The sequence below is a fragment of the Rhinoraja longicauda genome, chromosome 2, assembly GCF_053455715.1.
Source record: "Rhinoraja longicauda isolate Sanriku21f chromosome 2, sRhiLon1.1, whole genome shotgun sequence".
NCBI lineage: Eukaryota > Metazoa > Chordata > Chondrichthyes > Rajiformes > Arhynchobatidae > Rhinoraja > Rhinoraja longicauda.
The window spans coordinates 27782361-27808801 of record NC_135954.1 but is presented as its reverse complement, the minus strand read 5'-3'; the positions used below and the strand labels follow the sequence as shown (position 1 = coordinate 27808801).

The following is a 26441-nucleotide window of genomic DNA, read 5'->3' as shown; positions in this document are numbered from 1 at the left end:
AATACATCTATATACCAAAACTCTCGTTTGTTTGTTTGTTCCTGAACTACAGCCAAAACGGTACACGATAGCGCGACAATTTTAAGCCCACCTTACTCACCGTCGTCCCTTTGGTGCTAATGGAAGAAGTTTCATTGAAACTGGTGTTATATTTTTGAAGTTATTCACGTTTTAAAGTTTAAATCTATCTCCTAGGGGCTGAGGAGGGAGGTTGAGGGGGATGGAGGGGAGAGCGGGAGGGGGATAGGAGGGTGGGGGGGGGCGGAGGGGAGAGGGAGGGGAGAGGGAGGGGATGCGTGCTGCACCAATGCAGGAGAGGTTTGGGCCCAACGGGGTCCACTTGGTCTAGTTAGCTATATTTCTTTGCCATTTTAAACCTCAGCCTTCAAATTTTATGTTACATGTCAGTTTGCTTTTATGAAACAGGAACAAAGACAGAGACCTCCTTTTAGTATACTTGGGTGATTCAAATTCATTTATTTTTTAGCAAACTCTGGTAGGAACTGAGAAATTAAATCAGACGTACACAATGTCATGTTGCAATTGATTAGGTCACTTGTGCTCTATGGGAAGTAAGATGTCAAGAATATCCTTATGCAAGATTACACATTTCCATTATCTTCCTTGCTATTAACTTATTTGCAATCAAACTATTTAAGAATTGCCTTCTTTTATACACAGAATATCCATAATTTCTCAACTCTTACTTCCTGAAAGCAGTTAGTAAAAAGAATTCCATCTAAAATGTCTTTTTTCATAACATCAGCTATCAGTTTCCTTCGCTGAAATTCATTTCATTCCTACCTAGCAACCACCTTTCATTCTTGTCAAGATAATAAGATATTATTTAGCAAGAGCAATGTTATACTACATTTGTTGTTGATTGTTTCCCCTCTTTCCCTCTCCCTCCCCAATCTTCTTGTCAAATGGTTTCTCTGAAGAAAAGTGTTTGACATTTGAAGCGATGTTTGTTGTCTGTTTCACTGGCTATCACTGAAAGTTATTCCACAACTCCACTATTAGATTCCAAGACCTATTTTCAATTCCTTCTGTACTGTTTCTTCCATAGAGTGTAAACATATTCTCAGGATTTCTGCACACTTAATCTTTGTGATATCTGGAATATATAAAATGTCCCGTTAAAGATAATGGTTCTTAATGCTTTGAATAATTAATGAATGATTGATTGAGTGCTCAGAATTGTACAGAAATAAAGTTTCGCCAAAGCCTAAAAAGCATTTTTAATTGTAGCTGTGCATGTCTGTGATGCCTTAATGGATGTACTCTATGCCATTAGCATAGAGTGCAGCCCAGAGAATCGTACTGCATTTATTGTGCGTAAGACTGCAGCATTATGGCAGCTGTGATTTTAGCTGACTAGACTCTAAGATTTGGAATTCCCTTCTGAAACATCTTTGCCTGTGCTCCTGTTTCTTCCATTAAAATTCATCTCTTTCGAAGGTAGACACAATAAGCTGGAGTAACTCAGCTGGCCAGACTGCATCTCTGGAAAAAAAGGAATAGGTGACGTTTCGGTTCGAGACCCTTTTCAGACATTTCGACCTGAAACATCACCTATTCCTTTTCTCCAGAGATGCTGTCTGACCTGCTGAGTTACTCTAGCTTTTTGTGTCCATCTTCCGTTTAAACTAGCATCTGCAATTCCTTCCTACACATCTCTATCGAAGCTTTGGTTTGCCTGTCCTAACATTTCTTTGCATCAAATTTTACTTAATAAAGCACCATCTTGGGATGGATTATTAAAGACACTATATTAATTCAGGTCATTTCTCTTGGATATTTGTTCATTTGTTGATATTAACTTATACATTTAGATTTATTATTAATTGCTGATTTTCCAAAACAAAACAACATCATTTTAATCTTCCTGTACTATTCCATGTTATTTTGTTTTGCCTCCCATTATCTGCAATCTTTACCATTGTCTCTATTTTGTTTGCACCGACCGTATTTTGGCATGTCACACCATTCAGGGGTGTCACACTTCTGAGAGACCACTATTCATGCAGTGAAAATTAGCAATTGATTTAAATGGGGTGACACCTACTGAATCATCAATCACACCTTGAGTTTACTAGAACTGATGAAATGAAAAGCATTTTCATTCTATCATTGAATAATAAAGAAGAGTTTGTGAACTCTATACAAAAAAGAGAAAAATCACACATTTGTTTTTTGATTTGAAAATTATGAATCCCCAGGGCAAGTTGGCAGAAGAAATCAAAATGTTCTTGTTTTTGAGATGATGGCGGATGATTGTTTTTGTGATTGGAATACCAGTGACGGTGGTATACCATAGGGATCTTACTATTTCTAGTGTACATTAACGATTTGGATGTGAATATAAGAGGTATGATCAATACAATTACAGATGACATGAACATTGTTGATTTATTGATAGTGAGGAGGGCAGTCAAGGCACAGGGGTATGGTAGATTGAGCAGAGCAGGGGCAGGTGGAATTTAATCCTGATAACATAGAACAATAGGAACAGGAACAGTCCCATCTACCCACAATGTCTGATCTGAAAATAATGCCGACCAAATCATGTTGCAGTTATATAAGACGTTGGTGAGGCCACATTTAGAGTATTGTGTTCGGCTTTGGTGTCAGAGCTCAGAAAATTATCGGGACACAGCTACCAGCATCTACAATACACGATGCCTCAGGAAAGCCACCAGCATTCATAAAGACTCCTCACACCCTTGCAATAGTCTGTTTGAACTTCTACCATCCGGCAGACGTTACAAGGCCTTCTATGCCCGCACCTCCAGACTCAGGAACAGCTTCATCCCCAGAGCTATAGCTGCTCTGAACCGGTCCTGCTGAGTGTCCCCATGAACTGTCTCCTTCGGATGGTCACGTCGCACATCGACCAGGCACAGACCTATTTGCACTTTATACTGTTTTAACTGTTTCTAATTTTGTTTCTCTGGGTTGTCTAAATTTCTGTTGATTAGCTAATTAATTTATTGCATCGAATGGAAGTCGCATTCCCAATCTCATTGTACCCCTGTACAAAGACAATAAAGATATATTGTGTATTGTATTGTAAGATGTTGTCAAGCTTGAAAGGGTTCAGAGAAGATTTACCAGGATGTTCGCAGGACTTGAGGGCCTGGGCTGTAGGGAGAGGTTAAGCAGGCTAGGATTCTATTCCTTGGAGCACAGGAGGATGAGGGGTGATCTTATAGAGGTGTATAAAATCATGAGAGGAATAGGTCAGGTTAATGCACAGAGTATTTTACCGAGAGTAGGGGGACCTCATTGCAACATACTGAACAGTGAAAGGCCTGGATAGAGTGGATGTGAAGAGGAATTTTCGACTAGTGAGAGAGTCTAGGACCAGAGGTCGTAGCCTCAAAATTAAAGGACGTTCCTTTAGGAAGGAGATGAGGAGGAATTTCTTTAGTCAATGGGTGGTGAATCTGTGGAATTGAATCTGTGGAATTGATTGCCACAGAGGACTGCGGAGGCCATCAATGCATATTTGTAAGGCAGAGCTAGATAGATTCTTAGATTAGTGCGGGTATCAGGGGTTACGGGGAGAAGGCAGGAGCATGGGCTTTAGAGAGAAAGTTAGATCAGTCATGATTGAATGGTAGAGTAGACTTGCTGGGCCGAATGGCCTAATTCGACTTCTATCACTTATGAACATGAAATTATGAATCAAGAACCAGAGGACATAGGTTTAAGGTGAGGGGGGGGGAAGTTTAATGGGAACCTGAGGTTTTTTTTTTAACAAAGGGTGGTTGGTGTATGGAACAAGCTGCCGGGTGAGGCAGGTTCTATCGCAACATTTAAGAAACATTTTGACAGGTACATGGATAGGGTAGGTTTAGAGGGATATGGGCCGAACGCAGGAAGGTGAGACTAGTTTAGATGGGGCATGTTGGTCAGCATGGGCAAGTTGGACTGAAGGGCCTGTTTTCATGCTGTATGACTATGATAAACTCTAATCCGCCTCCACATAATCCATATCCCTCTATTCCCTGCATATCTATGTGCCTATCCAAAATTCTCTATCATGTTTGCCTCCACCACCACACTCCACAGATGGTTCCAGGCACTTCTCACCCCCTGTACAATAAATTGTCCCGCAAATTTCCTTTAAATCGTTCCCTTCTCACCTTAAAGCTATGTACTCTAGTATTTGATAGCTCCATCCTGGAAATAAAAGTTTCTGACTATCCACGCTATCTATGCCTCTCTTAGTTTTATATACTTCTATCAGGTCTCCACTCAACCTCTGGCATTCCAGACAAAACAATCCAAATCTGTCCAAACACTTCCTGTATCTAATTCCCCTCTAATCCAGGCATCAATGTGGTAAACCTCATTTGCACCCTTTCCAAAGCCTCCACATCCTTCTTGTATTGGGGCAAGCAGAACTGCACGTAGTACTCCAAATGTGGCCTTACCCAAAGTTCTATAAAGCTGCATCAGGACTTCCTGACTCTTATACTCTATATGCTGAGCTATGAAGACAAGCATATCATATGTAATCTTTACCATTCTCAGGGAGTTATGGACCTGGACCTCAAAATCCCTCTGTATTTCAATGCTGTTAAGGGTCTTGCCATTAATTCTATATTTTCCCATTACATTCGATCTCTCGAAGTGCAACACCTCACACTTGCTTATATGAAACTCCATCTACCATTTCTCCGCTCATTTCTGAAGCTGATCCATAATCCCGCTGTATACTTTAACATCCTTCCTCACAGTCCGTGACTCCAGCAATTTTTGTGTCATCTGCACACTTACTAACCAATCCATCCATTTTTACGTCCACTTCATTTATATATGAGAAGTGTGGGGTGATTATTTTTAGAACACGAACACGACAGGACATGCTCAATTAATGACAGAGCTTAGGGAATATTGAGGAATGGAAGAGGGACTAAAACTGCAGATGTTGGAAATCTAAAACAAAAACTGAAAATGCTGGAAACACACATCAGGTCAGGCGACATCTGTGGGAAGATCAACAGAGTCAACGTTTCAGGTTGGAGTTAATTTGTCAGAACAGGAATCCTGGAGTACAAGCTAAGGATCCTTGAGGGTGACAGCACATATAGATAAGATGATTAAGAAGACATATGGATTAATTGCCTTTCTTACTTGTGGCATAGAATGTAAGAGCATTTTTAGTCTCTCGGATGTTTTATCATCTTCCAGCCTCCACCCCAACTGGTCCATCCCCATCTGACTCCATCTGCCCCTTTTATTCTCTCTCTCATTACCTATCTCTGCCACCCACCAGTTGCTGTCTCCCAATTTAAGGCCTTCCGCCCTCCACCTGTTTCCATCTCCACAGAGGCTGCCTGACCCATTGAGTTCTTCCACCTGTTTGATATTTTTAAACTCAAATTTTTATATTATCTAAAAATTAATTTCACTATGTCCTCCATCCATTGGCAAGCGACTTAAAACCTTTCTTGTCTTAGGCACCCAACACCTGAGGACTGCGCAGGTGTAATGTTAAAAATCGACCCGAATACTCAGAATCCCTTCCACAACGGACCGGATCTAACTCCGCCATTATTGTATGTCACCGCCAAGTATGGGGGGGGGGGGGGGGGGGGGGGAATATAACAACCTTGAACGTGCTTTTAATACATGGTAATAAATAAAATTAATGTGCCAGGCTGGCATGGCATAGTTTGACTTGTTCCAGACATAAATATTTATTGCTAACTCCAGCCAACCCAATATTAATCAGCAGGTCTCTTTGTGGGATGGGATTGAGTAGTTCTTGCTGGCCTCATAACCAGCTTAATCAACCAAAGTATCCACATTGCTTTCAGATGCAGACAATCTATTGAGTTTGTTTCAGAAGGAACTGCAGATGCTGGTTTAAACCAAAGACAGACACAAAAATCTGGTGTAACTCAACGGGACAGGCAGCATCTCTGGGGAGAAGGAATGGATGACATTTCGGGTCGAGACCCATCTTCAGACTGATTGTTACATGTATACTCTCTCCACTGTCTTCATGTTACTTCACAAATAGAATCAATCACATTGCCTAAACAAAGGGTCATAACCCAAATTGTTGACTGCCCATTTCCCCCTCCACAGATGCTGCCTGACCCACTAAACTCCTCCAGCAGTTGTCTTTTTTTGTTCCAAATTTCAACCTTTTTTTACCTGTCAATCACACACTGTACTACATGACTATGTTATACAATTACATTCAATAGTAATCCTCACCAAACTTCAAATAATCAAACTGCAAGTTTCATACCTACTATTGTGATGGTTAAGGGCATTTTGATATTCAGTCTGACCTGTACGCCAATATAATCTTACATCACCGAAGGCTAATGGGATAGCACTTTAAGTGCCAATTGTGATTATATTTGTAATTGGGTTCCAGTATCCTCGAAGGCTCACCCCTGTGTATCTGGGACATGAACAATCCTGCAGGAAGCTGTGACATTAGTCCCAGACTAATTTTCACAACAGTCCTGATGCAGGCATTCACAGCAACAGAGTGCATTCGCACTCCCTTCACTGCAGATTGTTACCATGGCAATACTCTCTTTTTAACTTCTGTCAGCAGCTTCAGTGTTCAGTCTTATAGCCACCTTACCACAGCATGTAGCAACAGCTTTTTGACTGCCAGTACGTTTTGGTGAAGATTGTTGAATTTTCAAAAATAATATCAGCATTTTTTCTCTTGTGGGGTTTCTATCTGCAGAATTACTTTTGTCCGTCTTTTCCGGAGTGATGCCAGAATCAGTTGCTCTTTCACAAGGTTAAGATTGAAGATAATTGTTTGCTTTACCTCTGCCCTCCCGACAGAATAAAAACAGGATGAAATTAATATTTCTTTTTTGGAATATACAATCTGAAGACAAGGAGTGTGGTTTGGATTAGTTGATAACACCTAAATATTGGCCTCGAATAATACAAACACCATCAATAAAACCTACAGCATAGAGAACAGTGGGAAGTGAGACTAGATAGATGGAATCAAGGCCTTCATGAACGTGAATTGTCTGTATTTATGACCTCTTGGCATAGGCAAGGAAAATATATATAAAAGAATAAAGCAGTTGGCTGCTGGTGGCAAGGCCACAATCCAGACAAATAAATTACAAGAGAAAGCAAGGACAGTTTCAGAGGCTGGAAATTAAGTTAATATTAATTGTATATTTTAATTGTTGATGCATCATGCAAATATAAATCTTGAAAAGTTCTTTGTACTTTTAAATGCAATACAAATACTTTAAAGCTATCATCAGGTAGGTGAAAGCTCATGGTGACATGGAGTGTGAAGCTATCTGTCAAGGGCTTGACAGTTACAGTATTCAATAAACTATTCCGCCTGCATTCGGTAAGATAACGAATGGCTCTGGGCGGATTCCAAGATTTCAGGTGAAAACATCAACAGTGGTTGTCATCTGAACACTGAGATAGGGTTATTACCGGAAGTCACCTGTGATATGTTAATGTTCATGCAATAAACATAGTTACAGTATAAGTTTGAATGTTTCTTTCATTTATTGGTGGATCATTGTACTTCCATTTGGAGGTTCATGGTTTTTCAGAACTGGACAGTACATCAATTTTATAACAAAGAATGTGACTTTAGCTCCTGGTTTTCAAGAGAGGTAGATTTAGCTCCTTGGGCTAAAGGAATCAAGGGATATGGGGAAAAAGCAGGAATGGGGTACTGATTTTGGATGATCAGCCATGATTATATTGAATGGCGGTGCTGGCTCGAAGGGTCAAATGCCCTACTCCTGCGCCTATTTTCTATGTTTCTATGATCCCAAGTTATTTTTCAATTGTAGGAAGGATTGGTAAGAAATTAGTGACCATTTTCACAATGTCAAAAAAGATGTTGAGTTTCAAACTATTGTCCCTGGTGTTTGAGCTGCCTGTACTGACACCGTTTTTGTGCAGGCATTGAACTGCAGCTAGTGAATCTTCAGTGGGAGTATACACTGGAGGCAGGCAAATCGTCCTGTTAAACAGCATGAAGAGTCAAGTGTCCAGAGTGTGTTTTTGTCAAAAGTCCCAAAACGGAACAATGAAATTCTTACTTGCAGCAGCACAATAGGTTTGCAAAACACAGTACTCAACAGATAATGTAATGAACAAACAGAAAAAAAAAGTTCAACGAGATTTAAAAAAATCCTAAATTGTGCAAAAACAAATCAAAGCCCAAGTCCCTAATGCAACTCAGGCAGTTCATAGTTCTGAGTTTAGTTGGAATTCATAGTGTTCAATAGCCAGATGGTTGTTGAGAAGAAGCTGCTCCTGAACCAGGATGTTACCGTTTTCAGACTCCAATACTTTCTTTCTGAAGGCAGGAGTGAAATGAGAGTGTGACCAGGATGGTGTGGGTCCTTGACAATATTGGCTGCCATTTTGAGGCAGCGTCTCTTATAAATTCCTTTGCTGGCGAGGTAAGTGATGGCAGTGTTCATCACTTTATATAATCTTCATTCCTGAGTGTTCGAGTTGCTGAACTGTAGAAGTTCAAGAGAGTATTTGTCAACATACCGAATCTCCTCAAACTTCGAAGGAAGTGGAGTCATTGATAGGCTTTCTTTATGATTGCATCAATGAACTGTTGATCTTGCACCAGTTCTGTCACTTTCAAACGTTTGGTTTTCTCTATCGCTAGTTCAATTATTGGAAATCACAGTCATTTGATGCATCAAATGGGTGCTGCAGTTAAGAACACCAGACCATAAGACATAGGAGCAGAATTAGGCATTTGGCCGATTGAGTCTACTCTGTCATTCCATCATGGCTGATCTGTGGGTTCACTCTTGGGAAGGTTGATCTAACGTCTGCAATGATGACGAGGGGTACAGGTGCACGTAAGGCTGTTGGGGCAGGTTTTGGCTGCATAATCCAGCCTGCAGGCCAATGCAGTTGCAAAAGCATTTTCAAAGTGATGGCTGGGGGAGAATGAGTGGTGTCATCGAGAGAGGACTGTTGACCTGTGATTTTCAGAGAATCTTTGTCCCCTGAGAGAGGGGCTTTGAAATCTGGTCTGTCCTGGCATACGATGATGGAGTGGTGTGAGAACTGCAAGGCCCTCTGCAGACTGCTCATATCGTCAGCTACAGTAAGACAATGTATTGTTAGCATAAATTGGAAGCATAAATGTGCAAGTGAAATGCATATTTTCTTATGATATAGTGGGACATTTGTCCACTGAATCTATGAGCAAGAGCAATCCTGTCAATAACATTTCGCATTTATTTACCTGTAACTTATTCTCACACACACGTGCCTATAAACCCCTGATTCACTTACAAACTACTTGCACTGGGGTAATTGACAATAACCAATTAACTTAAAGGGGCAGCATGGAGGCGTAGCGGTAGAGCTACTGCCTTACAGCGCCAGAGACCCGGATTCAATCCTGCTTACGGGTGCTTGTCTGTATGGAGTCTGTACGTTCTCCCCATGACCTGCGTGGGTTTCCTGCAAGATCTTCGGTTTCATCCCACACTCCAAAGACGTACAGGTTTGTCGGTTAATTGGCTTGCAGTAAAATGTAAAATTGTGTGTAGTGTAGGACAGTGCACGTATGCGGGATCGTTGGTCGGCCAAAGGGCCTGTTTCCGCGCTGTCTCTCTAGACTAAACTAAACTAAACCAACAAGCTTTTGGGATGTGGGAGGAAACTGGAGCACCCAACGTGAAACCCATACTGTCACAGGGAGAACACGCCCCACAAACAGCGCAGGCAGACAGGACTGAACCCCAATGGCTTGAGCTGTGAGGCAGCAGCACAACCTGCTGTGCCACTGTGTCTGTCACTTCCATAAAGGTTGGGCCCATCCTGGATGGGGATTGTAATATAATTGTATAATAGTTTCAATAGGTATATTTGTTTGTATAATATTCTGGTGGTGGGTTCTGTTTTGGTTTTATTGTATTGTATATATTATTTTAATATTTGAATAAATATTTTTGAAAAAAATAAAATAAAAAAAATAAATAAATAAAGGTTGGGCCCCATTCCAGGATACTGGAGAGGGGTTTGTTCTGAGTACTGTCAGCTTCAATGGTTTCAGCCTCAGTGTTAAATACAGCTCATAGGTTCATAAGTTGTAGGAGCAGAATTAGGTCATTCTGCCCATCAAGTCTACTCTGTCATTTGCTGACCTATCTTTTCATCTCAACCCCATTCTCCAGCCTTCTCCCCATAACCGTGACATTGACACTAATCAAGAATCTATCAATCTCCACCTTAAAAATATCCATTGACTTGGGCTCCACATCCTTCTGTTGCAATTAATTCCACAGATTCACCATCCTCTGACTAAATACATTTCTCCTCATCTCCTTTCTAAAGGTAGTCATTTTATTCTGTGGCTACTACGGCCTCTAGTTCTAGACTCTCCTACTAGTGGAGTCCCAGTAATAGCCAGCTCCATTGAGGGATTAGGACACCTCTTTGTCTGTTGCTTCTGGTTGTGCTGCCACTTCTGGTTGTGTGCCACCATGCTAATTGAATCACCGTCCCCCTACCAGACAGCAGTGCTGAACTACTACCTACCTCTTTGATGACCCTCGGACAATCCTCGATTGGACTTTGCTGACTTTACCTTTGCTAACTTTACCTAAACGTTATTCCCTTATCCTGAATCTATACAATGTAAATGGATCGATTGTAATCATGCATCGTCTTTTTGCTGACTAGTTAGCAAGCAACAAAAGTTTTTCAGTGTAGCTTGGTACACGTGACAATAAACTAAACTGAAACTGCTAATCAAGAGGGAAAGCGAAGGGCCTATTAATGCCTGGCATTTGTTCAGCTGTGTCTTCAGTGCAATACAAGATGTAAAATGTGGTTACTAAAAAGTTAAGAGTGTAAGAATATGAATGGTTATAAATGTTAGTTGGGATTTCAGATTAAAAGAGGATGCTGGTGGTTGGGTGATGGGAGGTGTGGCTTATTGTGCAGAGCCTAAAGCTAATAATATATTTACTGCATTCGCCACTATTTTATTTTCTCATGACTTTACATCTAGGTGTTTGGAGTTTGACTCCTGGTAATGATGGCCATGACTAACAGTCCTCTCTGTGTGTAGGGTCTTCACATAAGACTTCACATTACCTTTGCTTTCCACCACCTCCATAATGGCTTCCATTGTGGCAAACACAACCATTGGATCTCCTGTCTTATCAGAGATAAAACAAATGCATATCAGGCAGGTCGCCAGTGGGCACAATAGTCTGAAGTCTATTTTCATAAACACGAGAGGCATTAACTGGAGTCAAAACCGATATGGCATTGATAATCAGTCATCAATCTTTTATTCCACTCTATACCCTTTCTTTCTTAAATATTTAATGTATTAATGACTTAGACGAAGGGATTAAAAGTACCATTAGCAAATTTGCAGATGATACTAAATTGGGGGGTAGTGTGAATTGTGAGGAAGATGCAATAAGGCTGCAGGGTGACCTGGACAGGTTGTGTGAGTGGGCGGATACATGGCAGATGCAGTTTAATGTAGATAAGTGTGAGGTTATTCACTTTGGAAGTAAGAATAGAAAGGCAGATTATTATCTGAATGGTGTCAAGTTAGGAGGAGGGGGAGTTCAACGAGATCTGGGTGTCCTAGTGCATCAGTCAATGAAAGGAAGCATGCAGGTTCAGCAGGCAGTGAAGAAAGCCAATGGAATGTTGGCCTTCGTAACAAGAGGAGTTGAGTATAGGAGCAAAGAGGTCCTTCTACAGTTGTACCGGGCCCTGGTGAGACCGCACCTGGAGTACTGTGTGCAGTTTTGGTCTCCAAATTTGAGGAAGGATATTCTTGCTATGGAGGGCGTGCAGCGTAGGTTCACTAGATTAATTCCCGGAATGGCGGGACTGTCGTATGTTGAAAGGCTGGAGCGATTGGGCTTGTATACACTGGAATTTAGAAGGATGAGGGGGGATCTTATTGAAACATATAAGATAATTAGGGGATTGGACACATTAGAGGCAGATAACATGTTCCCAATGTTGGGGGAGTCCAGAACAAGGGGCCACAGTTTGAGAATAAGGGGTAGGCCATTTAGAACGGAGATGAGGAAGAACTTTTTCAGTCAGAGGGTGGTGAAGGTGTGGAATTCTCTGCCTCAGAAGGCAGTGGAGGCCAGTTCGTTGGATGCTTTCAAGAGAGAGCTGGATAGAGCTCTTAAGGATAGCGGAGTGAGGGGGTATGGGGAGAAGGCAGGAACGGGGTACTGATTGATAGTGATCAGCCATGATCGCATTGAATGGCGGTGCTGGCTCGAAGGGCTGAATGGCCTACTCCTGCACCTATTGTCTATTGTCTATTGTCTATTGTATTCATTCCTAACTGGCAAATACTAAGATTTGTCACGTTTCTCACAAATGAACTTTTTTCATAAATAATTAATATTATTCGATGGCATTCTGATGCAGAGGGGAGTCTTGGGGGTGAATTCCAATAATAGCTGAACTATGACCGAAGGAACAAGGTGCCAGAACAACCCACACCCATTCATTTCAATGCATTCACTGACCTCGAGCACTCCTGTGAGTTCACTGAACCTTTTGTGACTACAAATCCAGGTCCTTCATGCTTCTTTCCTTGTATCTCCTCAACTCTCATCTGATTTCAATACTCAAGACTTATAAACTGCCTTCAGTGACTTCCTCGAGAAATATTATCTTGGCATTTAAGAGGCTTTTGGATAAGCATATGGATATGAAGAGAATGGAGGAATATGGATTATGCACAGGTTGATTAAGAGATGGTCTTAGCTTAATGTTCAGCACAGACATTCTGAGCCAAAGGGCTTGTTCTTGTGCTGTACTGTTCTGTGCTCGATACAGGTATTGGGTCGACCTGTTTAAATGCCACTTCTCGGGGATTGAATTGGTTTAAATTAAGCAGAATTGTGATAAATGAGCAATGAACTATGTTTGCATAAAAATAATTATAGAGAACATGGTACACTAACAAGACTAAGATTTCATCTTTTTGAGTGGAATACCCTGATAGTCTACTGCTAGTAGCTGAAATGAGTATACAACAAATCGTTTCCATCACAGAAAACCTGGTTGTATTTAGTATCCTATACTTAATGCTTTAATGCCACCATGCCTCCATTCTCCAGTATTTTCTGTTTTTGTTTTCATCTTAATTTGGTTGGTCGCTAAATGATCAGTCAGTCTAATGATTTCATTTTTCTTCCAGGGGTGTGGTTAGAGTTGACATAAATCTCCAGAATGTGGACATTGACCAGTGTTCAACTGAAGGATGGTTTGGAGGAACACACAAATGCAGACTAAACAGCACTAAGGTAAAGCCAAACACACTTATTAAAGATTACCTGGATGCAGAAGTTATTTGCGTACCCTTGGAGAGTTCTAAATTTGTACTGACTATTGAGAAAAGTTACCTAAGTTATTTACAACATTATACTTCAATTGGTAATGTCTAATGAAATTCTGTTTGATGGTGTTGTCTTCTCTTACAACTGTAAGAAACATGTTATTGTGACATTTAACTTAATGTTAAATAATAATGTGACATTCCAAGTAATATTCAATTGTGACCATACCGAGTGTTATTAGACCATAAAGATATCAAAGATCTGATTGTGATGCACTGAAAGATTGCTTCCAGTGGAGGAATCCTTGGAACTGACACTGAGTTATGAAGACCATTGTCCATTGAACTTGTGGATTGGATGTCAGAGAGAAAATGTGGATGGTGGCATTGGTGATCAGGTCCTTTTGGAATTTCACGTAATATCCTGAGGTGAACGCAAACCGATGTATTCAACATAACTTGGAATATGCCATCTGTTTATATGAGTTACTGTGGTCTGACATGACTGACTTCATACAACACTTTGAATTTCCAATAGTCAAGAGCTGACTCCCTATATGGCTTGTCACACGAATAGAAATTAAAAAGAAAAATAACTGATAAATGATGACTAAAACTGTGTACAAAGAAAATTGAGAGGAAAATGATGAGTGACAGATTTCCTGCGGTCTCAAATCATCTTGTTGTCTATTCATGTTCTATACCTGGTTTCTAACTTTAAAAACTAGGACTGCACTTCCTTCTTTATGGAATCAAACAGTAGTTGCTGATTTCATTAATTTCAATGGATAAAAATAATTGCGAGGTGAACAAATTTTTTTTCCAGTTAAGTTTGTTTCTCTGCGTGCAGGGAAGTAACTGGACCATCATCAAGCAGATTCATTTGTCTCCATTTCATATTTAATGTTGAATATAGTTATACACAGCACATAAAACCAGAAAATGACAAAAAGATATTCAGCAAGTTGGGCAGCATCTTTGGAGAAGAAATGTTTAAGGTCATTGACCATTCATCAGAAATGATAACTGTTACCATGTCCAAAGGTACCGCCTTTTTTATACATTCACACAATGTGGAAATCATGGGTGACATCAGTATTTATTGGAGACACAAGAGACTGCAGATGCTGGAATCCTGAGCGAAGGACAAACTGCTTGAGGAATTGAGTGGGTCAGGCAGCACCTGCGGAGAAAAATGGATGGGAGGAAAACTTCTTGAAGGTGGGATACTTTGAGGAGATTTCTAAGTCTGAAGGAAGGACCCAACCCAAAACATCGTCCATCCATTTCCCTCCAAAGATGCTGCCTTACCTGCTGAATTTCTCCAATAGTTTGTTTTGGTCAGTTTATTTATGGTCCATCTTAGAGACATAGAAAAATAGGTCATTCAGCCCTTTGAGCCAGCACCGTCATTCAATATGATCATGGCTGATCATCTAAAATCAATACTCCGTTCCTACTTTTTCCCCATATCCCTTGATTCCTTTAGCTCTAAGAGCTAATTTATTTGTTAAAAGTCATCTGCATTGGTTGGTCTGAAGATATGTAGCGGCCAAAGAGAGTAATGATGGCAGATTCCCTATAATTAATGACATCAGTGAAACAGATTAATTTTATTTCAATCAGATAATTTCTTGAACCTTTGCAGACTGGCTTCATTGTTACATTCCAGATATTTAAAATTACTTGAACTTTTATCCCCCAGTTGTCTTAACTGTTTACAAGCTTATATATTTGGGTCGATGGAGTGAAACTCTGATGACTAGTCTCGTAAGTTACCCACTGCACTGCTTAAGGTGACCAACTGAGTATTTCTGTTTTAATTTCAAATTTCTAGCATCTGCACTATTTTGCTTTTAGATGTACAGCAAATGATTGTGCGCTTCACGTCAAAACTGCAATTACTTTCCAAAGTACCACAACCTAAATTTAAAGAAAGCCATTTTTCCCGATCAGCAACTGGCATGTTAGCAACATACTGGAAACATTTCAACTACTTGTTAGATTAATGAACATAGTGAAACTGATGCATGAAGTGTGTTTATTTCAATGGAAGAAGTGTTATGGGTAAAACAGATGAATTTAGAGTCTAGATCAGTGAATAGAACTATGGTGATGTGGAGAGGAACAGAGCTGGCAGCTCAAGGTTCCAAGACATCAATGTTTTGCACATGACAGAGAAGGTAAAGGAGGTGGAGGAGTTGCAATATTAATCACGGAGAATATTACACGGCACCCAGAGAGAACATACTGGAGGGATTGTCACAGAGGCAATGTGAGTAGAGCTCAAAAATAAGAAAAGATCAATCACTCGGATGCTATTACTACAGTCTAGCAATCATTACAGACCTCCCAATTACCAGCTGGAGATGGATGATCAGATATGTAGACAGATTACAGAAAAATGTAAAAGAAAGAGTTTATCACAGTGAGCGATTTTAACTTCCCAAATATTGAGTGTGTCTTCCTTAGTGAAAGAGACTAGGACAGGGAAGGATTTGTTAGTTGTATCCATGAAGGCTTGTTGAAAAATTATGTAGACGGTTCATCCAGAGGAGATGCTATACTGTACCCTTATTTTGGGAAATGAGCCTGGCTATGTGACTGATGTTTCAGTGGGAAAACATTTTGGAAACGATAATCGATATGAATAAGGATAAGTCTAAACCTTGTGGAAGCTACCAAAGTGTGGTAAGGCAGATTACAATGTTGTTAGTCAGGAGCTAGGGAGAGTAAATGGGAAGCCACTTTTATTGGGTAAATCAACATCTTGCATATGGAAAACTGAGCAGACCTCTACCTTTTTTCCCTTCTTACCCATCAAGTTCGAAACATATTCCAGTAAGGTGGAGGGATAAGGATGGCAAGGTAGAGGAACCTTGAATGATGACAATTCATCATTGTAAATTTCACCAAAAAGGAAAAAACCTGTTAGGTTTAGGAAGATAAAATCAGACTGGGCCTTGAGGAATATAAGTAGGAACTCAAGTAGGAACTCAAGTAGAGAATTAGAAGGGTCAGAAAAGGCTGTGAAATGTAATTGGCAAGTTGAATACTAAAGAAAATGTGCAAACTATTTTGCACATACATTAAATACTAGAGGTTAACTAGGGAGAAGATAAGATCACTCGATAATGGGGAGAATTTGTGCTTGGAGTCAGGATGTGGGCAAGTATTTTGCATCTATACTCACCAAGGATAAGGACATGGAGGATAGTGAGATCAATGTGTGAACTGGAGAGTAGCTAATGCTGTTCCTTTGTTTAAGAAGGGAAGTAGAGATAATCCAGGAAATTACAGTGAGTGAGTGAGACGTGTGTGAAACGTGCTGCCAGGGATGGTAATGGAAGCAGATACAATGGTAGTGTTTACAAGACTTTTAGATAGGCACAAGAAAATGGAGGGAATGGAGGGATAAAGATCACGTACAGGACGAGGAGTTTAATTTAACAAAGATATGGTGGGCTGTAGGGCCTGTTCCAATGCTGTACTGTTCTATGTTCTTCAGATTTTCATAAGGATAAAGCAGCACATCCAATTCTAGTTCACCAGGAGGAGATCCAGTATAAAAACTTGGTAAAAATATCTTTCTTGTCTTGCAAATAAATATGGGACACACTTGTTCAGATTGATACAAAACTGATGGTCAGGCTGAGATGCTAAAGGCACAGGAAATGGGTAGGGCAGACTTGACCGAGTGAATTGCTTTCCCTTGGTCTAACTTCCCTCGTGTTATGATAAATTACAAAAATATATAAATTCAGACGGATGAAATAGAATACTTTTAGTATTGAGCTAAGGAAGATAAATGTTTTGATGCAAAAGGTGAAGCCGGTTTTCAGTTTTACTGATCTTAACAGAAAGAACAACCCCCAAGACTGACAAGAAACATATAGTTTTCTTTCACCCCCAATAAAGCTCCCCGTTGGCAATAAGATGTCAGCTATGCATTTTGTTTCAAAAATGTGACCAGTGGTGTGTCACTAATGGGTTCGGCGCTGGGCCCGTTACTGTTTGTCATCTATATCATTGATTTGGATGAGAACATACACGGCAAGATTAGCAAGTTTGCAGATGATACAAAAGTGTGTGGTTTTGCAGATAGTGAAGATGGTTGTAAAAAATTGCAGCAGGATCTTGATCGATTGGCCAGGTGGGCCGAGGAATGGTTGATGAAATTTCATGCAGAGAAATGTGAGGTGTTGCAATTTGGGAAGTCTAACATGGGCATGTCCTACACAGTGAATGGTTGGGCTCTGGGGAGTGTTGTAGAGCAGAGGGATCTAGGAGTGCAGGTGCATGGTTCCCTGAAGGTGGAGTCGCAGGTAGTTCGGGCGGTAAAAAAGGCTTTTGGCACTTTGGCCTTCATCTGCCAGAGTATTGAGTATAGAAGTTGGGAGGTCATGTTGCAGTTGTATAAGACGTTGGTGAGGCCGCATTAGAGTATTGTGTTCAGTTCTGGGCACTGTGTTATGTTGTCAAGCTGGAAAGGGTACAGAGAAGATTTACGAGAATCTTGCCAGGACTAGAGGGTCTGAGCTATAGGGAGAGGTTTAGTAGGCTGGGACTCTATTCCTTGGAGCGCAGGAGGATGAGGGGTGATCTTATAGAGGTGGATAAAATTATGAGAGGAATAGATCGGGTAATGCACAGAGTCTCTTGCCCAGAGTAGGTGAATTGAGGACCAGAGGACATAGGTTTAAGGTTAAGGGGAAAAGATTTTATAGGAATCTGAGGGGTAACCTTTTCACACAAAGGGTGGTGGATGTATGGAACAAGCTGTTAGTTGAGGTAGGGACTATCCCAACATTTAAGAAGCAGTTAAACAGGTACATGGATAGGACAGGTTCGGAGGGATATATGGACCAAATGCTGGCAGGTAGGACTAGTGTAGTTGGGACATGTTGGGTGGTGTGGGCAAGTTGAGCCGAAGGGCCTGTTACCATACTGTATCACTCAATGATTCTATGACTCTAATTCAGCTTTAAAAATGAAATATTGTGCTTGGACTATTGAACACCTGCATTTGTTTAAGAAAATATAATTGAATGGGCTAATTAGCTAAATAAGGCAAAATTATTTAGGTTAGTAAAAGCTAGTAAAAGTAGATCAATATGAAATCGCAGCATTATTTATTGTTATTCCCAATTTACAGTAACATTCTGATAATCCACTACCTGAATAAACAGAAATATTTAGTGTAGGAAGGAACTGCAGATGCTGGTTTAAACCGAAAATAGACTCAGAAAGCTGGAGTAACTCAGCGGGACAGGCAGCATCTCTGGAGAGAAGGAATGGGTGACGTTTCGGGTCGAGACCCCTCTTCAGACAGCTGCCTGTCCCGCTGAGTTACTCCAGCTTTTTGTGTCCATATACAGAAATCTTGCTGGTTCAGCATCTGGGATACCAAGTGATATTTCCGGTGCTGCATTGAAACCTCACCAGGGTCCCATTTCCCAAAGGTCCCATTCAAACCCACTGGTGCCTCATTTCCTACAATACTTCTGAACTCACCGTGATCTTGCTTTCTGTGCTCCCTTGAGACTAATGGGGCTCATTGGAAAATGTATTACACTTAAATATATGATACGGTATTAATAGGGAAATATCTTCCAATAGTCCAGAAAACAGGCCAGTATGGCACTGCCAAAGTGCCGGGTGTGCTGGATTGTTGGAATTTTACTGTAGTTGCAGAAAAGCAAAATTGTAGTATTTGCCTGTAGTTTTCCTTAATAACCCAAAATAGTTGAATGTAATGAAGATATTTTGTGAATTAAGAACCCGAATCAAATCAAAAATAGAAACTGAAAAGTTCCTGCCCTGCTTGCATTCAAATATAAAAAAACATAATAAAGCTCAAAGGATAATGTGCCTCCATACATGTTAAATTATTTTGAAACTAAAACTAGGATTTGTTTCAGTAATCCTCTGTGAATCGATTTTTTGTACATAAACTCACTGAACAGATATTGTTCATTAGATTCTGTGGGTTCTTGAACACAAGGCCATTGCTATGTGAACAAAATGCACAGTTTGTCACTGTCTGAGTTGTTTCTGTGCCCGAGGGACTAAACATTTATTCAGATATTCAATAGCTATTTAGAGTTTCCTGCCAATTGTGCACAAGAAAATTTAATTTTAATTAAGGGCAAATTAATCATCAGTGTCTGCTATCTTCATGCTTACATCAATTTACAAATGATCTTTAAAACCAGATTGGGAACCTTCAGGTGAGGTATTCACTGGTGCTTTTGGCTTCATTGGTTGATTTGGCTGACGGCTGAGGAACAATAATAGTAAGATAGACACAAAATGGTGGAGAGGCAGCCAGCATCTCTGAAGAGATGTTTCGGGTCGAGACTTCCTCAGACTTAGTAAGATAGTATCCACCGTGTTTCAGATTTGCACATATCTGTATTATAGTTGTAAAACTATCAACTGATCAAGTCTCAATGTTAATAAAATTTAAAAGCACTGTGTGAACTGTCGATGTTTTGTAATGCATTTCATCAAGAGCTTGCTCGGTGATGAATTCATTGGTTAGGTCAGAGTCCATTCGTGAATATGTACTTTTTAAAAATGTGATCTTAACTCATTTGTGTAGTAATGATGTGCAGTTGTCGCAGGTAATAAATTCAAGGATATTGAATATCTTTCAGAAAGGATCTTGTCATTAACTCTTCATGTGATGTAATGTGGATTTGATACTTTGGCAGTTCTGTTATCAGACTAATAATCTGGAGGCCAGATTTGATTATTCCAGAATATGAATTTGAATCCCATCACAGTAGATAGGGAATTTTAATCCTAGAATAAGAAATAACCTGGAATTTGAAAATCAAATTCCATGATATTGAAGCTTTTTATAACACGGTTAAAAATGATGGTTCAGGTTTGTTGATTTTGATGAATGGTTACATTTGCTAATTAATAATGCTTGCTATCAAACAGCATCACAAGATCCAATTTTGAATTTCTGGAAAAAAAATAAAATCTCTTTTCTTATTATTTCAGATTTTCAGCATTTGCAGTTCTTTGATATTTCAATTTAATTTGGGTCGCTAATCAGCAAAACGGACCAAAGTATTCAGCAAGCCCCCTTGACACTGCCAGTGTGGGTGTCAAACTTGTTTGCTCATTTTGGCTTCTAGACCTACATTACTCCTATTGATGAACTGCTAATCAGATGGCGATAAGAAATGGACAGTCCATATTTGTGCATCTCACGTGATTCTCAGCTGGCTTACAGATGTCAGCCAAAGCAAGAGTGCAGCTGTGAAGTATTCTTGGATTTACTGCTTCCCCTTTTGAATGATGTCCCAGGCTTCTCCCAGATTTTCACATGTCTACCAAAAGATAGGACTATTTGTGGAGATCTGGGCAAAGAATGGGGTCTTGCCCCTCCATGGCTTTGGGGCATAACCTGTGAATAGCGCTGTTGATCTCTGCTGACGTCTCCTCAAGCAGATTCCCAATATTCCCATTCTTCTCACCACATAATTTTAAATCCAATGCCAAGATCTCTTTGCATACTCTCACTCCGAGCAAGTTGGCCATCATCTTAGCCAACTTTTTTCCACCACATGGAGCTTGTTGCTTTCTCTTCCGCACACTTGCATCCCCAGCTGTTCCTCCCTGCACTCGTCTTAGCATTGAACATATCTTGTTTACGCTTCACCCTGCATCCCTTCCTGTCCTCTCCACATAGGTCTTTGCACAAGCCCTGCTCATCACCCCCACCCCTTCGACAGTCACTTGGTAACTCTAAGCCTTTTCTGCAGCACAAAGCAGCAATCTCAGGAGGAGGGAGGGGGGGGAGGGGGAGGGGGAGGGGGAGGGGGGGAGGCAAGGAAGTGTGTAGCATGATATTCCTCATTAAGTGATTAAGTGGAGGATGATATCCTACTGGTGAGGGGATCAGTGGTGGACTATTGGGGGACTATTGGGGTATGGTGCTACATATATCTCAGGAAAGATCAATGATGAATGAATGATACTTTATTGTTTTGGCGTCAACAAAGTTACAAAAGTTCACCGAAGGAGGAGGTGCCATGGAAAAAGGTAAACAAAACACCCGCTTTTTGTTCCACCCAGAATGAGCCAAGACATTCGGGAAGTGGTGTTAGGTAAATTAAATGGATTAAAGGCAGATAAATCCCCAGGGCCAGATAGGCTGCATCCCAGAGTGCTTAAGGAAGTAGCCTCAGAAATAGTGGATGCATTAGTGATAATTTTTCAAAATTCCTTAGATTCTGGAGTAGTTCCTGAGGACTGGAGGGTAGCTAATGTAACCCCACTTTTTAAAAAGGGAGGGAGAGAGAAAACGGGGAATTATAGACCAGTTAGCCTAACATCGGTAGTGGGGAAAATGCTAGAGTCAGTTATTAAAGATGTGATAGCATCACATTTGGAAAGTGGTGAAATCATCGGACAAAGTCAGCATGGATTTACAAAAGACAAATCATGTCTGACGAATCTTATAGAATTTTTCGAGGATATAACTAGTAGAGTGGATAAGGGAGAACCAGTCGATGTGTTATATCTGGACTTTCAGAAGGCCTTCGACAAGGTCCCACATAGGAGATTGGTGTACAAACTTAAAGCACACGGTATTGAGGGTTCAGTGTTGAGGTGGATAGAAAATTGGTTGGTGGACAGGAAACAAAGAGTAGGAATAAACAGGTCTTTTTCGGAATGGCAGGCAGTGACTAGTGGGGTACCGCAAGGCTCAGTGCTGGGACCCCAGTTATTTACAGTGTATATTAATGATTTGGACGAGGGAATTGAATGCAACATCTCTAAGTTTGCAGATGACACGAAGCTGGGTGGCAGTGTTAGCTGCGAGGAGGATGACACGAAGCTGGGTGGCAGTGTTAGCTGCGAGGAGGATGCTAGCAGGCTGCAGAGTGACTTGGATAGATTAGGCGAGTGGGCAAATGCATGGCAGATGCAATATAATGTGGATAAATGTGAGGTTATCCACTTTGGCGGCAAGAACAGGAAAGCAGAGTATTACCTGAATGGTGAACGATTAGGAGAAGGGGAGATGCAACGTGACCTGGGTGTCATGGTGCACCAGTCATTGAAAGCAAGCGTGCAGGTGCAGCAGGCAGTGAAGAAAGCGAATGGTATGTTGGCATTCATAGCAAGAGGATTTGAGTTTAGGAGCACGAAGGTTCTACTGCATTTGTACAGGGCCTTGGTGAGACCGCACCTGGAGTATTGTGTGCAGATTTGGGCTCCTAATCTGAGGAAAGGCGTTCTTGCCTTAGAGGGAGTACAGAGAAGGTTCACTAGATTGATCCCTGGGATGGCGGGACTTTCATATGAAGAAAGACTGGATAGACTAGGCTTGTACTCGCTGGAATTTAGAAGACTGAGGGGGGATCTTATAGAAACATATAAAATTCTTAAGGGGTTGGAGAGGCTAGATGCGGGAAGATTGTTCCCGATGTTGGGGGAGTCCAGAACCAGGGGTCACAGCTTAAGGATAAGGGGGAAGTCTTTTAGGACCGAGATGAGAAAACATTTCTTCACACAGAGAGTGGTGAGTCTGTGGAATTCTCTGCCACAGAAGGTAGTTGAGGCCAGTTCATTGGCTATATTTAAGAGGGAGTTAGATTTGGCCCTTTTTGCTAAAGGGATCAGGGGTTATGGAGCGAAGGCAGGTACAGGTTACTGAGCTGGATGATCAGCCATGATCATATTGAATGGAGGTGCAGGCTCGAAGGGCCGAATGGCCTACTCCTGCACCTATTTTCTATGTTTCTATGTTTCTAAGACATGGATTGAGTACTACACAGATTTGGTCATGACATATTATTTTCCCCGGGCCACTTTTGGTTCCTTTCCCAGTCAGCTCATTCATCTGTTGTTGAAGCTGTCACCAAGGGAAATAGTTTCTCTCTACCAACTTTGTCTGTACATTTTAAAAGTCTTCATCGAATCCCTTCCTGATCTGTTCTGTTCCACGGAGACCGACCCCAGCCTCTCCAGTCAATCCACATAAGCAAAGTCTTTTATCCCTGGAATCATTTAGCAAATCTCTTCCTAGGTCTTTCAAGAGCCTTTAAGGTTTTCCTGAAGTTATCCTGCTTCCCACATCCTGGATCTTGCTCTGTAGCCCTGCGGGTCACGATAATTCATATGTTCATGCCATTGCACCAAATATGCAGAGAGTTGCACCCCTTCAGGCAGCGTGTTTGAAACCTCCACCATCAGAACAAAATACAATACTTTATTTGGGTTTGAACCAGTGTTGTACAGAGGTTCATCTTGTCTTCTTTTGTCGACACAAAATGCTGAAGTAACTCAGCGGGACAGGCAGCATCTCTGGAGAGAGGGAATGGGTGACGTTTCGGTCGAGACCCTTCTTCAGATGTTTGAGGAAGTTGTCTTCTGTTGTATTCTCTACCTGTAAAGTCCAGAATCCCACCAGTGTTTTAATCCCATTCTCAACCTGCCCTGAGACTTACAATGAATTGTGCCCCTGCACTCGAGATCACTATGTTGATACCCATTTGCCACCCATTTGCCCATTCCAACAGCCTGCCTTTGTTTCCGTATGACCAGACGGTATGGGGAGAAGGCAGGAACGGGGTATTGATTGAGAATGATCAGCTATGATCACAATGAATGGCAGTGCTGGCTCATAAGGGCCGAATGACCTACTCCTGCACCTATTGTCTATTGACCCTCACAGACTACAACACCACCAAATTTTGTGTCATTGTAAATAGTGCCCCGCTCACCCAGTCATTAATACATTGTAAGTGAGAGTAAGTGTTCCTGGCCTTGACCTTGATGGAACTTTCCTGCACATTTTCCATCTATGAGGGAGCAGTGAATTTCCAGATTGGTGAGATAGAAGAATCAGAACCTGGAATTGCTCCATGTCTTTTTTGGCATTATAGCTACATATTTAGTTACCCTAATACTGCAGTGAAAGTTTCACGAGAACAAGATTAAAATGTGATATTCGCAGATTAACATTTGTTGGTTACCTGAGGGAGCACAGTGTTGAAACTGACATTGTCGATTTCAGCTTGACCTTCTTCATTAATGTTTTGTAAGTTCTTGCAATTGCTATGGTGCCAATCACCTGCAAGTGAGTGCCCTTCTAACCACCTGTTCGCTGATTCTGAACATTTTATTGGAGGTTGGACCTGGTTAGGATCTAAATCGTCATAAACATCATTCATCAAAATGTTCTGCAACTAACCCATTGGCAGTTTTACGGATGGGGTTGCTAAGTTGATGTGCTGCTAAGATATCGGTTTTGGCATTGGTATTGGCTTATTATTGCCAAGTGTACAGAGACAATTCAAAGTGACTCTTGACCAAGGCCAGTATGACACATCCTCTGTCTCCGGCTGGCTTCAAGGTGAATAGCCCTTCTGCTTATTATGGGACACCCAGTTAGGTTTCCTGTTTCCTCCATTACTGCCCCTAAGAGCAAACTTTGCAGTTATTCATTGCTCCATTTTGTGACGTATGACGTTGAAACCCCCTTGACTCTTGAGGCTGCAAAATAATTACATTTGTAGAAAGTTTTCAGAATTGAAGGCACAACTTCAAGTTAGGTATAATGTAACCATGCAAGGGAGGTGCAACAGCACAAGGCTCATCCACCAACACCAGCACTAGGTGTGAATATTGGGTGAGCTGGGAACCCTTTCAGGCATAGAATGCACCATCCAAGAATCAATAATACCTGTCTGAAATGTCATATAACAAGAGTTGTATAGAATGCTGAAAGTGAAGATTTGGTGATGGTAGTGCAATTGGATGTACCAGGAGAAAGTTTTTGTGATTCCAGGGAGAATATACAAACTCCACATAGACAGCACTGGAGGTCAGGATTGAAACGGGTCATCGGTGTTGTGAAGCAGCGGTTCTGCCAGCTGCCCAATGATGGAAATGAAGGTCCTTGATGAAATAACTGTTGATGATTAGGCCTAGAGCACTGCCCTAAGGAACTTTTCAAATGATGTCTTAGTATTGGGCGATTGGCCTCCAACAACCACAGCCATTTTCCTTTGTGTGAGGAATGACTCCAACCATTAGAGTACTTTAACCCTTGATGCCCTTTGCCTTTACTTTCACCATGGCTCCTTGATGCCCTACTTAATTGATCATTGCCTTGATATTAAGGGCAGTCACTGTCACTCCATCTTTGGAGTTTGGCTCACTGGTCAGGCAGGTAGTAGAGAAGCCTGAACACCAGGAAGAACAACAGTTATTTTCCTACAACACTCAGAGTTTTGAACCAACCTGCTTGACCCTAATACTACCTTTATAATGGGATACTATGGTCCGCCTCTTGCGCTACCATAGACTAGTTTGTTTTCTAATTATATTTCTGCACTAATATCTTGCTCTTTGTAGTCTTCTTTATTTTAGACAGTTTATGGTAAATTTATGTATGAGTTATGTATAATTTGTGTTTGTCTGATTTTTCAACGCATCTGTATCTCTTAGCTCTGAGGGCTAAAGCAATCAAGGGATATGGGGAAAAAGCAGGAACGGGGTACTGATTTTAGATGATCAGGCATGATCATATTGAATGGTGGTGCTGTCTCAACGGGCCGAAGGGCCGAATGGCCTTCTCCTGCACCGATTTTTCTATGTTTCACCACACTCGTTCGTATGCAATACACTTGACTTGAGGCCTGGTCCATATTTTGCCTTCGGCTATGAAGAGGTCCGAAGCTGGGTGGTCCAGGTGCAACAAAATCTGGGATTCGGCGAGTGCGTTCTGGGTGAAAAAGTGCCGTTTGATAGCATTTTCAGCAATACCTTGATCAATCACTGTTAAAGAAAAGGAAACTGGCTGGTAATTAGCCAGATTGGATTTATTTGCTTTCTTATGTGTAGGATGTGCCTGGACAAATTTCCACATTTTTAGGTAGCTGCTGATGGAGCCGTAAAGCAGGAGGTGCAGCTCAATCTGAAATGCAGGTCCTCAGTTTTGTCGCTGGGATGTTGTCACATTTGCTGTCTACAATGCTATCAGCCATATTATGGCATCTCGTGGAGTGAATGAACCTGGGTGAAAACTGCCTTCTACGATGGTTGGGTTCTGAGG

General features: G+C 41.1%; 1 protein-coding gene across 1 annotated transcript in view; it reads left to right on the top strand.

Annotated features, from left to right (window-relative positions):
- Nucleotides 1-26441, top strand: part of gpr158a (G protein-coupled receptor 158a) — a 445865-nt gene that overhangs the window by 53197 nt on the left and 366227 nt on the right. Inside the window, exon 2 of the mRNA XM_078416117.1 lies at nt 13217-13322. Coding sequence (XP_078272243.1) covers nt 13217-13322 — 106 coding nt within the window. The remainder of the gene's footprint in view (nt 1-13216; nt 13323-26441) is intronic.